The 13,879-nt window shown below is 45.7% G+C and overlaps 1 protein-coding gene across 1 annotated transcript; it reads left to right on the top strand.

The window, feature by feature from the left end:
- Positions 1 to 469: 469 nt before the first annotated feature.
- Positions 470 to 13,458, top strand: papss1 (3'-phosphoadenosine 5'-phosphosulfate synthase 1). Its single transcript, XM_076147970.1, has 12 exons — positions 470 to 671; positions 1,268 to 1,382; positions 1,471 to 1,706; positions 2,788 to 2,926; positions 3,854 to 3,972; positions 4,252 to 4,365; positions 4,525 to 4,636; positions 6,118 to 6,323; positions 8,673 to 8,808; positions 9,240 to 9,508; positions 10,609 to 10,838; positions 12,879 to 13,458. The coding sequence occupies exons 1-12, from the start codon at positions 612 to 614 to the stop codon at positions 13,015 to 13,017; spliced, it is 1,875 nt and encodes a 624-aa protein (XP_076004085.1). The 5' UTR covers positions 470 to 611; the 3' UTR covers positions 13,018 to 13,458.
- Positions 13,459 to 13,879: the final 421 nt, after the last annotated feature.

Genomic DNA, 13,879 nt, shown 5'->3' with positions numbered 1-13,879 from the left:
TGCATTAACGAGTGACCATGTTAACAGATGACTTTAGCGTGCAAAGCGTCGGTGGCTGCAGGAGAGACGGCAGATACTTCAAACAGGACCAAATGATTTTATTATTATTAATTTGTCATGTATTTTTTTTTAAAAACGTCAGTACTATCAATCTGTGCAGCGTTTGAAAACTTTGATGAATCTGTGTCATAACAAGAAATGGACAGGCAGTAACGTGGGCAGCTAAGTGATCTCTCCATATTTTCAACTGTAAAATATAGTGTTTTTCAAAACACTTAATTAACTCAATATACGCCTCCGTGTTGTTTCACAATACCAAAAATACGGACTTAGAATGTTTACAGAATGAATGAAGATTTGTATTGAAATAATACGGTCATCATACCAAGAAACCGTGGAGGCATTCCGGAGAAGGCCACCAGATAACACGGACACTAGTTAATACGTTACACTTGGTCTTGCTCCAGGCTCTTGCTGCCCCATTCACAGCGGGTATCATACCTGAGCCGCAAACTAACGATACCTGTAGCACATAGCTCAGCTCGTATCTGTATTTCTGGCGTTTAGAAGTCGAGGTAGTCGGTTCCGCACGCCGCTGACTGCTGCCAGACATGGAGACTTACGGCAACTCAAACAAGAAACAGAAGCTCGGCAACGCCGCTCAGAACTGGGTGAGTTTGGGTTGCCAAATTGTATTCACGACATCGGTATTGCCACGTCTGCCCACCCCCACACCTACCAGCCGGCGAGCTAACAGATGTTCCGACCACAAATATTGGATATTTAACGTTTTACATGCGGAAGCTCGTCGTTTAAAGCCCCGACTAACGCAGTGAAACGACGAGCTAAACAAGCTAAACAAGCTAATGTATGGTTGTAGCGCCAGTGTTAGCTAAGTCGTGTAAAGGGACGATATGTTCCTTTATAATAGTCTTGTTTTTTAAAGAAAGTACAGTCATACACGGTAACAAGCACGAGGCAGACGCTGATGACTAAAAGCTGCCCCTCCCAAAATGAATGAAGAAAAGCTACATCAAGAGATTCAATGTAAAATCTCATAATTGCTTGTTATTAAGATATTCACAGGATATGCAAAACCTCTTAACTCAAAATAAACGACGTGTTATTTTCCTCCTTCCTATGTTGCCAGCTATAACTGTTTTGCCAATGTGTACAGCTTGATTTACAGTGTTATACCATTGTTATTGTTACATCATCATTTCAGCAGCTCATTGCTTGAATTGACAGTAAGTGTTGATTATTTTAGGGAATGCAACGAGCCACCAACGTGACCTATCAAGCCCACCACGTCAGCCGAAACAAGCGAGGCCAGGTCGTGGGCACAAGAGGAGGATTCAGAGGATGTACTGTTTGGTTGTCTGGTATGCTTTTGCTTCTAAAGGTCTCCATTCGTCTATATTTTGTCATTCTAATGATGCTCAATAATGTGTTTTCCTACTTTCCTACTAGGTTTGTCTGGAGCAGGTAAGACCACGGTGAGCATGGCTCTGGAGGAGTACCTGGTGTGTCACGGGATCCCATGTTACACCTTGGATGGCGACAACATCCGTCAAGGGCTGAACAAGAACCTGGGTTTCAGCCCGGAGGACCGAGAAGAAAACATTAGGCGCATTGCTGAGGTGGCCCGTCTTTTTGCTGATGCGGGGCTAGTCTGCCTCGCCAGCTTCATCTCCCCGTACAGCAGGGTGAGTGAGGAAGAGTCAGAGCTTGACAGTGAGAAAGGGATGAGAGCAGAGTCACACAATCATCATTTAGCATCATTCAGTTATTAGCAGGAGTTACCTGTGGGGGGTGTTTATTTAATGTTCTACTCTAGGTTGGAAACAAATGAACAGCATTCTAGTGTTGTGCAGAACTGTGAAGTGCCTCTCCTAAGTCACTTGTGACGTGCTATAGCAGGAAAGTCGTGTGTATAGGTTTAGTGCATAATGTGAAAAGGCCAGAGGAGTGGCTTTAGTTTGCAAACATGTCAAGTCTATTTTATTTGTATAGCCAAAGGGCTTTACAGACCCACAAGATCAGGAAAATTGTGCCTTTTCTGTACAAAGGTACAGGAAAGGCATGCAAAGCACTACACACAAAGAGTCATGCATTAGGAAGTAGCATGCAATACAGAGACGAGGGAGAGAAACACGAAGCCTTCACTAGAAACACAAAGTCACTCTTGTCACCCTCTAAAGCCACAACAGCCACTATACACTTCTAGCAGCAGTGTGTATAGCGGAACATGATGTTTGACATTGCTGAAACAACATCACACTTGATTTAGTTGTGTATGAAAAGCCCGCAGTGTTTACCAACCAGCCTGGTTTCACATACTCGTAACTCTTCTGGGTGGCTGAACCACACGCAGGGTGGATCATGGTGGTAATGGCATGATTCTGTCCCGGGAGACTCCCATGTGCCTGTTATATACTGCCTGCTGTGCAGCTGGCTGCTTTAACATGCAGAGTCTTGCTTCCCATGGCCAATAAAATGAATTTGATGTGTAAACATAGTGGAACCCACCTTTAACCCTTTAGCAACATCTCTGATCCCTTTGTCTCTCTGTGCTCAACTGTATATTCACTTCCGTTATCAGAAAAAGAAGAAGATTCATCATTCTGACTTTACTGATTGTGATCATCCTGCAGAAATTGATGATGCAGCAGCAGGAGTTCTGAGATGAAGCGTTTCTGAATATGCAATAGCCGCGTTTTAAAACCTCCTCTTGTCGGTGCGGTCACGTCTGTGTCTCACTCACGTGTTTTGTTTGTCGTCTGCCAGGATCGCCTCAATGCCAGGAAGATCCACGAGGCTGCCAGCCTGCCCTTCTTTGAGGTGTTCGTGGACGCTCCGCTGGACGTGTGTGAGCAGAGGGACGTAAAGGGACTGTACAAGAGAGCCAGGGCCGGGGAGATCAGAGGTATGCTTTCATATTGTTTACCTGAACATTACATCAGATGCAGGTCCTTCCCTTTGTTATCTACTCTGTATGTCATCATCAGTTTTCTGGACATGACCTATTGCACAGTAAGTACAAGTTCAAAGCCATTCTTTGGCTAGCAAAGATTTAAAGTTTCAGCAGTCTGACTTCTGCTATCAATACAATCTTTCCCCCTTTGAACTCTTTGTTAGTCTGTAATATAGAGTATGTCAAATGAAGCGATGATGACTAATTCATCTCTGTTCACATTAGAGGAAGTGTTTCTTATCTCTTGATCACATTGTGGTGTAAGGGTTCTTCAGCCTTAAGAGCTGAACCTCTCTTCAGTCCTGAGTTGAGTCATCTTTCTTAACCTGTTCCAGACGGCTAACACGTCTACAACAGAGTCACAGATTCAGTTTCCTCTAATAGGTTTCAGTCTCGCTGTAATTCAAGTTATTTGTTTTAAATGGAATCACCTGCACATTTATCAAGGGGGGATTTAAGAGAATTGAATATTTGTTTTGGCAACAATTGTGGGTTAGATTAAATAGCTAAATGATGGAGATTTAAATATGTGTTGTCATGTTGGTTAGTTGCAGGGATTCAATTTGACTGAAGTGCTGGACAGCTCCTCTTATTTATGTCCAAGAAATGTTTGCCCCCTCCTCCAATCTTCTATTTAACTTGGCCATCATTGCAGCAAATCCCTCTTTTCTCTTAGTCTAATTCGTTTGGATGCTCAAGTTTAGGAACTTGTATTTCACAGTATGAGGGTTCTGTTTTGTGCAGCTGTTTTCATGATTTGACAGCTGCTCGTCTGAGCTCCCACTCCTCAAACAACTCTTAGCCCTGGTTGGTTGACGTGTGTGTTTGACACAGAGGATAGACCCCGAACTTTGGATTTAATTGTCTTTATTTGATCAGGTTTCACTGGCATTGATTCGGAGTATGAGAAGCCCGAGGCCCCAGAGCTGGTGCTGAAGACGGACTCCTGCAGTGTGAATGAGTGCATACAACAGCTTATTGACCTGCTTCAGGAGAGGGTGAGGGGAAGAAACACTCACAGGTGTACACACCAGTACGACACCCTTCAAATCAGTTTTTGAGGCTTTGTCCCCTAGACTGCTGGAAGACTATGCTGTCATTCTTCTGTTCACCACTTGGGGGCAGTGGATCCTCATTTTTTATGGATCATGACTTTTGCCTACAGTATGTTGTCCATTGTGAATCCGTACTTTATCAACCAGCAAACCTTTGCCAAAGCTGCGCAGCACATTTTCTAATGTTATCTTGATTATGTTGGCAATATTGTTTTTCTTCAGGATATCGTTCCAGTTGATGCTTCTTATGAAGTTAAAGAGTTGTATGTTCAGGAGAACAAGCTGGACCTGGCTAAGGCCGATGCTGAGACCCTCCCTGCTGTACAGATTGGGAAGGTGCTGCTGAAGTTCTGATTAAGCCTCCACATTACACTGTGTCTTCTACCCACTCATGTATTTACCTGCATCTTTTGAATGTGACACACAAACGGTATATGACGAGTGCTGATTATTAATTCTGTTTGTATTTGCGTGTGTGTGTTGCTGGTTGTGTAGGTGGACATGCAGTGGGTGCAGGTGCTGGCTGAGGGCTGGGCGACCCCTCTGAACGGCTTCATGAGGGAGAGGGAATTCTTGCAGTGCCTTCATTTCGACTGTTTACTAGATGGTATGATCCTGTCTGAATCTAAAACTCTTACATTCTGTCTTAAAACTATGATGCTTCTCTTTGGGGAAACATAATTCTAAGACCAATTGTTTAAGGCAAATGTCAGGTTGGTAAGCACTTTATTGTTAAGTTTGATATCATAGAAGCAGGCAGGTTCAAAGTTTATAATATCGCCATAACTTTTGCAGTGAAATAATGATTTACACAGTTTATAAAAAACAAGAATGATATCATTTGCACAAAAGCTGCAAAAAAAGATGTGATACTAAAACTTGACATGTGAAAATGGATCGTAAACCAAAAGTTTAATTGATTTTAATGGGTATTTTCAATCATATCGGTGCTCAGACATGCTGGGGACTTTTGACACGTGTGGAAAACACACAAAAGATTTACACCGAGAGTGGAGTAGAGTGTCTCTGCCTAATTGCAGCAATTTACAACGTTTTGTTTGAATTTCTAAGAAAAACGTCCTTTTAACTTTTATGACACACATCACCACCCATCCTTCAGCCGTGTGTTTGGCTGCCAACGTTTTGTTTCGGCCCACCGAGTAAAACGCAAAAATACATAAAAGAATACGACACATATAATGTAGTCTGTGTTCCATTTGCACATTTTGACAGGTTTACATTACAGACTGCTGTCCTCGGTGAAGGAGAAAACGATCAAATTCTTACTAGTTGGGAGAAAGATCCTGTGCTGCTTAAAGTGTCAGCCAATCCTCCGGGCCCAGAAAGTTCCACAGCCAGAGAATTTGAACTGGCTGGACAGAAGCAGAAATATATGTTGATGTGCAAAGTCTTGACTCCACTTTCCTCTGTTTGTCCTGGGGGAGAGGGACACACAAGAAGAGGCTCCCGTATTGATTGACACCACACACCACTATTTGTCCGTCCTAACTTCCTTCCAGGAATTGACGAAGAAACAAAAGATATCGCAGCGAATAAAAGGATTGATCAGGCGTCCTGTAAAGCCGGATTCGGGAAGTAGAAGCCGGCCCTTTTTCCACTAATCGTAGAAGTTTTGAGTCCTTCGTCGCTCGGACTTTACAAAGTATTCGGTGTGTTTTTATTGGAAGCAGCTGTAGGCGCCACACTAGCACAGAGAGGACCAGAGAGTGTGTGTGTGTGAGGTGGGGGGGGCAGCAGCAGCCAGCGTCCCCCTGCTACCTCAGTACTGTTTGATCTGATGCGATGTGAAAAGCGTGCTGTTCTCTTACTAGTTGTCAGACTGCATGGCAAAGTGAACAAGCCAGCATTAAGCAGCCCCTAAAGTCTTCAATCATAAAATAGGAGGGGGCTGGGGGGGGGGGGTCACAATCCAGCTTTGCTTCCAGGATCTCCTAGAGGACCCGGGGATCCTCTTCAGTGCTTCATCTCTTCCTAATACAGAGCTGCGTTGATGGTAATACACACGGTATTCGTGTTCTGCTTCAATAAGACATCTGTTCTTAATGAATTGTCACTTTCTGGTCTTAGGTGGCGTGATCAACCTGTCGGTGCCTGTGGTGCTGCCGTTGTCCGCCGCCGATAAAGAGCGCTTGGACGGCGTGACGGCCATCGCTCTGGTCTACGAGGGCAGACGAGTGGCCATCCTGCGCAACCCGGAGTTCTACGAGCATCGCAAAGAGGAGCGCTGCGCTCGCCAGTGGGGAACCACGTGCAAGGACCATCCCTACATCAAGGTCAGGGGCTGGAATAACTTGGACGGGACTCGACGGGCATCGCGGTAGCCAAGCAGTCTGTTCCCTGCAAACTGAATTTAGACTAGGGGCTCATATTTTGGAAAGGTTATATATATATATAACGAAGCATCTGCCTGAGCTCCAGAGAGTCTGTCTCTGTGCGCTGGTTGATAAACACACGCTCCACGCGAAAGGAAACTGCCTCTCTGGATTTTGTGTTGATAGAAGACAGATCTGTGGCGTACGGAAAGACTGAATAGGAGGAGTGCTGCTTTTCTCACAGTCTGTCCGGGCGCCCAGTGTAATCACTTGATCCCTTTGGTCCAGCCTCATTGTTGCAGGTGTTATATTTGGATGCTGAGTCTCGCCAAATGTGTTTGAAATTTGTACCGTAGCTGCACGACTCCGCTCAGCTGGCTGCGGAATCCTCGCTAGCTTCCACCTTCCTGCTCACACGCCCCTCTACAAATGTTTCCATCTGCCCCAGTGGGCCCGCTGTGAGGCTCAGGTGGATTTAGTAGTGAGATAATGCCCTGAAATGATCCCGCACGGCCTGCTGAAGTGGCCTGACTCCGCACCCGGAAAAGGAGAATCTACCGTCTGCCGTCACAGACCGAGAGGCGACAGTTTAAAAACCCTCTGCAGCCCGGTTGAGGCTCATGAAATTTGATTCTCTGCTTCATATCGAATCCCATCGTTCTCTAGCATTAGGGCAGTCGGGCCACACACTCGTAGATTCGAAGCGGTTAATGAAAAAGGTGATATTCGCCGTCTTGGGCTCCAGTTATTTTAACAGCCAGGGCTCAGGCTGAACATCTGTCACTCACTCTCAGTCTCTTTACTTCTGGTTCTAATGCTCCAATCGTCAGCTGTCTGAACATTTTGCAGCCGCTTGATTTGAGCTTTAGTTTTGTATCGTACCTTCTTTGTATTCACGACCAAATGTGTGTGTGTCTGGTGAACACATTTTAACATGTAATAGACACAGACGGGACCTGATGCTCGTCTGCTGAGTGGCTGGCGTGACGCGACCTTAGCTATCATCCTTTATCCACTCTAACCTGTCACACTGCCAATGTGCTCAGCTTGAGTTGATTAAGGTGTCACTCATTAGGAGTGTGTGCGTGTATACACAAGTGTGTGTGTTTAACCCACCCCCCCATGCTGGAGCCAGTCTGTCAGCGCACCTCCGTGTTGCCGGCTACAACTTTTTATGTCGTCTCTCCCACCAGGAACGAGCCGCTCCACATTACACACAGCTAATCCACTTTTTCCTGTTTACCTGTCTGTCAGCGGGACAAGGCCCCCCTTCATCGGAAACGACGGTGTAGCGAGTGTTTATTTAGCCAGGGTCTTACGTGAAGCGGAGGGGCCTGTGTGTGTGTAATGGGTTAAACAGAGCACATGTGTACGTCTCGGCCGCTTCCTGGCGCTTTATCGATTCTGACCCCACGTCGTATTTTCAACGCCCCGGCTTACGTTAAGAAAATAAATTCCATCTCGTCTGCGCTGTCGATCTCGCTAAGAAAGTAAGACTGTCGAGCTTCTTTCATGACTATTATTAGGCCCACGTTAGAGAAACGGGACAAATGAGAGCGTGTCTCACATCAAGCCGACACAATCTGGATTTGTAACACTGACTTACAGTATGTTTGAATAGTTAAGGGTTAGTTTGCCAGATTAAACTGAAAAGTATGGACATTAGAGTCCTTCACATGATAAATGACACGTCTAAAAAAAAATCAAAGCCACAGGCAGGATTTTTCCTTTTTTATCGCAACTTCCAGATCAGCTTTTCCTAATGACGACACGTTTGAGGTTTCATCTGTGGCCTTCAGGGTTCCGTGTAACTCGGCGCCGGTGTTGTTCTTTCTTTATTGCCGGGCTTGTAGAGGATTGTCACTCTGTATCACGTTAACGCTGCACAGGCCTTGTGTGTTCAGTAACTCTAGCGACGGTCTCATAAACGCCACGAGAGGCAGGGAGAAAGATATTGCCGGAAACAATAGCTGCTTTTTCCTGGATCCTGAGCACTTTGGTGACTTTATTCGAATAAAGCATGCGGGGGGAAATTCTCCACAATGCGGTCATGAGCTCATCGCCGGGTTTTTATTGTGGAATACAATCGGATTTTGTCTCTGCGCTCTGTTATTGAAACTCTAAAGTAGATGTGGCCTGTGTGAGGGAGCAGACATGCCAGCGCTTTGCCCCACGTGTCCCCGGTGTAAATGTGTAATAACTGAGAGCTTTATTCCAGCACGGTTCTGATGATTTTTGCGGACCGCAGTGTCTCATGTCTGGAGTGTGTTTGAGCTGTCGTTGTCATGTCGTCCTTCCTCCTATTTTCAGATGGTGATGGAAAGTGGAGATTGGCTGGTTGGTGGAGACCTGCAAGTTCTGGACAAGATCTACTGGAACGACGGGCTGGACAAGTACCGACTCACACCCACCGAGCTCAAACAGAAGTTCAAAGAAATGAATGCAGGTGTGGCTCTGGAGTGCCGCAGGGGCTTTGATAAGGACATCTGAACTTTTCTTTTAAACAAACTTCAAGCAATAAATTGGATTTTGAAGGACTCAGAGAGATGATGGAGATGATAGAGCAGAGGTTGAGTTCTACTGTTGAAAGCTCTTTAAAGGAGACTAGCACTCCACTTGACTTTGGAAGAGAAGGACTTTAGAAAGAAGGGAAGTCAGTCTGAGATTTCGAAATATTCAACTGAGGGCACGTACGGTTTGTGGTTCCAGTGGCGGATGTTGAAGCTGCTTGATCATCTCTGGGCAGATTGTGGCCTTTCTGTCTTTCTGTCTTGGTACAGCAAAAGCATGGCTGACTAGATTTGGTCAGAGTTTAACAGACACCCCTCCCTCTCTCTCTCTCTCTCTCTCTCTCTCACTCACTCTCTCTCCGTGCAGATGCCGTGTTTGCCTTTCAGCTCCGCAACCCAGTGCACAACGGCCACGCTCTCCTGATGCAGGACACCCACAAGCGGCTCATCGAGCGAGGCTACCGCCGGCCCGTGCTGCTGCTCCACCCACTGGGAGGATGGACCAAGGACGACGACGTGCCGCTCAGCTGGAGAATGAAACAGCACGCCGCCGTGCTGGAGGAGGGCGTCCTCAATCCAGAGTCCACCATCGTGGCCATCTTTCCATCACCCATGATGTATGCAGGACCGACTGAGGTAATGATTATCAAGTTGGTGTTGTCTTTGTTGTTACATGCATGAAATATCTCACACAAACCAAAACAAACATGTTTCTTTTAAACGGACGGGAACCAATAACAGCAGACAGGCTAAGGAGGAGGAGGAGGAGGAGGAGGAGGAGGAGGAGGAGGAGTGTCATCTACCCTGTCTGCTGTACTGTGGGAGTAATGTTGCAGCCTTGAGAACCACGGCTCCAAAGCCACTATAGCATCGCCGGGAGGAACTGTTTAGTGTTTCCATGCCCGACATAAAGTTCTCCTTGTCGCAGAGCGCAATGCCGCGTCGCCGCGAGTCCAGTCTTTGAATCATTCACTCATGATTATGTGAAGTTGATGGCAAATGTATCAAGAGCAGACTGGAGGCCGATGAATGTTTGGCAAAGAATGAATTCAATCTGTAACGGCGAGCGGTGGATTCAGGCGGCCTCGGCGCTCGGGCCCCCGGCCTGGACGCCACAGCTCTGACCTTGTTTACCGGTTAAATCCACAGCCATCTTCAGCCTTCCTAACGCCCCAGATTATACAACCAACTTTTCCACTTAGTGCAGCCAGCCAGCACTCATCTTAGCCAGGATGTTGAGTAACACACTGAGAGATCGCTACTTCCATCATCAGCTGCAACCGACCCCCCCCCCCCCCCCCCCCCCTAAATCTAATCTAAAAATCCTAAATCCTAAAACACATAAACTACACCAGTGAGAACATTATTCTAATAGCGGTATCAGTAATTGTAAAGCAGTAATGTGGAGTGTTAGCAATTACTGGTAATGAGAAACAGAAAAAGAGCCTGAATGCTGGTGATGACTGCAGATTCCCAAAAGGCTGCAGCTGTTTCAACTCCTGCAGAGGAACTCGGAGCTCGGGAGTGGAAGAAAGTGAATCGAAGCTACAGACTTTTAAATTTAGCTCCCCAGTCGTTTAGATTACATAGAAAGCTGCAGCAGGGTATGAATCACTGACGCTCCGTAGCCGTACCGTCTTTTTAAACCGCTACGGAATCAACGCGCAAGTCTTTCCCGCCGTTTCTCCCCCCCCATCTTCATCCTCCTCCTCCTCTTCTTCCTCCTCCGTCCGCAGGTTCAGTGGCACTGCAGGGCTCGAATGGTCGCCGGGGCCAACTTCTACATCGTGGGCCGCGACCCTGCCGGCATGCCCCACCCGGCCACGGGTAAGGACCTGTACGAGCCCTCGCACGGCGCCAAGGTCCTCACCATGGCGCCGGGCCTCATCACCTTGGAGATTGTACCCTTCAAGGTGGCGGCCTACAACAAGGTCAAAAGGGCCATGGACTTCTACGATCCCGCCAAGTAAGTGACTGTCCATGTTGTGTATTCCTTCTTCTTTGTTGTCTTTGGTGGTTTGTTATGATAATGGAACACACTGATGGTCTGAATGTGAAACAGCAGCATGTTATGTCGCTTGTTTGTAGATTTAGTCCAGAGTAATGCCTCACATTTACGCCAATTACACTCAGCAGCCCGCAGGGGGAATTGCACGGTCTTAAATTAACCATTTATTAACCTCGTTTTGTTTAAATAAAAGCCCTGTCATCCATTTTTCCCCCCTTCTGTTCTTATCTTACAGTAAAAAATGCCAAACCAAGAATAACAGGAACAGTTTGTCTTTCTTATAGCGTTAAAGGTTTTGTGGGTTTTTTTTCTACACGCTTTGAAGTCGCTCCGCAATTACAGAGAGCTGACATTAATTAAAGCGTGTGTAAGGACGCTGCACACGATGAACCAAAACCGTGCGACCTGGCCGCCTCTCAGCATTCTCCACCATCGGGTTACGCAACTGTAGCCGGGGTTTGGCGAGGAATGTCTGACTAAATATGGGCAGAATCATCCAGATCTGCTTTGTTTTCCATGATGCATATTTATGATATTGAGTCCAAAGCACTTTAGTTGATCAAGACCTGCACATAGTTGAGTGAAAACGGACAACAGCGCTGCCAAAACCATTGTGTTTTTAAATCTCACTACTTGAACTTCATCTGGCTGTAAAACGACGCCGGCGCCAGGTGAGGAAGAACTGTTTCAAGGTCGTTACTGGTCCGCACTGAATCTCTCCTTTTGTTCAACATTGTGGGACATAACTACATTTAAGAGTGTAGAAAGCAAAGAAACACTGAAACCAATCCATAAAGCCGGTTTACAACAAGTAACGTCAAACCAACAAGTGATATCTGTAAATTGAACCGTATTAACCCTATGATTCCATCGTTTTTCTAATGCTCAGGAGGAAACGCGAGTCGTCACACCCTTAGATTTCTGGCGTTCCGCGGTTCTCGTGCTTAATGGCTCGCTGTCATCGTGCCAAGTCGAATATGGATGCTTAACCTAATCACCGCTGATCTCCCTCTGCGTCTGTTTCTCAAGTGTAATGGCTCAAATCACGGCAAGCTGTTTCAAATTTGACGCCTACATGAGAAATGTTTTCTCTCTATTCCAATCTGCTCGCAGCTCCTTCACCTCACGCCATCGCCACAAATGCGAGGTGATCCTCACCCACAATTTTAATATTTCAAAACTACAACAAGATGTGCTCCAAATGGCCTCCGCTCTCTAAACTATAAGCTTAAGGAAGAGGCCATAAAATGTGCTTTATTTCTGCAAACAAGACGCCTTACAGAGCCAAGATTAGCCATTAGTACGTTTACATGCGTGTTAAAAAACTTTGATGTAAACGACATCGGCAAACATTCCTAATTTAACTCAACATGTTGCCTACAAGTCCCTATTTTTTTGGAGTCCAAGCTGGCTTCCATTATGGGGCTGTGCTTTGTTTACATTTACATCACAGATTGAGACTTTAATACTACAAATAAAGGAAGACGCGCAGTCACGTTTAATCACGTGAGCGGGGTCTGACGGCCCCTTTACATGTGAACGAATCCGACGATGAGCTTTCATTTGGGCCATGCCGGAGTTCAACGTGGGAGAGAGCGGCGTCACGTGAGCCCAGCGCTTATTTCAAAGAATGGAGTCGTCATGTATTCCTCACGCTTAACCTCCTCACGTCCTTACAATCATTTAGGCTTTCTGTTTGAAGAGTTTGTTTATACTTCTAACACTGCCGAATTTCTCACATTCCTAAACATTAAAAGTGACTGAGATGCAAGTTTATAAAGCCGATTTAGATGATTTGGGAGGAACACCTAATAAACAGCTGCTAGCAACGCTCAGCATATGAAAGTGAGCTTGCTAAGATTAATATTCTCCAACACAAACAATCATTGCGTCTCATTGGGTGGGATACGACCCGAGTGCGTGATGTTTTAAGCTGGTTGTCTTCTTTGTAATGGACCTGACTGTCACTCACGCCTCGCCTCTTTTCTTTAATCGTAGCCATCAAGACTACGATTTCATCTCGGGCACCCGCATGCGTCGGATGGCTCGCGAGGGAGAGAATCCTCCCGACGGCTTCATGGCACCCAGGGCCTGGGCGGTGCTTAAAGAATACTATAAGGCGCTGGAGAAGGCCTAAAGCTGGAGCCTCAGGAGGAAAGACACGGGGGAACACAGTGGTTTCTACTGGAGGTCAAATTGACGAATGCGGGGACCACTCGGCTACAAACGAAACGCTCCTGCTTGTGTCTGTACGTCACTTTTTAAATGTACATTCAGCTCTCAGTGATGATTCTGCTGTCGGGCCGTTTTCAGTCTTACCACACTTACTACTGTGTTTTAACTGTACGTACTTAATTTACCTCAACCTTAAGTGTAAAAAGGTGGTGGGAGGAGTCAGTATAGCAAAGAGTCGCCATTTCAAGAAAACCAACAAAAGCTTTTCTTTCAACTTGGTGTTTGTGTTTCTCATGAACGCCCCAACTAATATTTCTGATAAGCTGTTGGAAAAAAGTTTTAAAAGAGAATGGATTTTTAAAAAAAACACAAAATCATGAGAAGTACTGTTGAGCAGTACAGCGGAGACTGAAAGTTGCTCCTACCTGGTACACCTGTTACAAATCACAAACTCATAACTTGAACCACAAACAAACAGTTGCTGTGTTGTATCTGCAAGTGGCGCGGTGCAAAATTTGGTTTACACAAGTATTTGATGTAAAAGCAGAGTGCCTTTGGTCTTTCTCAAATCTTCGGAAAGTGGATTCACATGATGTCTTGTTTGAATTAGAAGACACACATACACACACACACACACACCTGCTTCTTGTCTCACTTTGTCTCCTTTGTAATCATGGGACGGTCTGCAAACCAGATCAGCACTGTAAGAGATGTTTTTATTGCGAGATGCAACCCTAACGCTGCCTATACTTTTAACAACATTTTATAACATCTTTCTTTTTTTTGTCAAATCTTATATTTATTCTGTCCTAACATTTGATATT

The sequence above is a fragment of the Genypterus blacodes genome, unplaced genomic scaffold (genome assembly GCF_046128005.1).
Source record: "Genypterus blacodes isolate CSIRO-AG114 ecotype Tasmania unplaced genomic scaffold, CSIRO-AGI_Gbla_v1 ptg000039l_1, whole genome shotgun sequence".
Lineage (NCBI taxonomy): Eukaryota > Metazoa > Chordata > Actinopteri > Ophidiiformes > Ophidiidae > Genypterus > Genypterus blacodes.
This window is presented reverse-complemented; position numbering and strand designations above follow the sequence as displayed.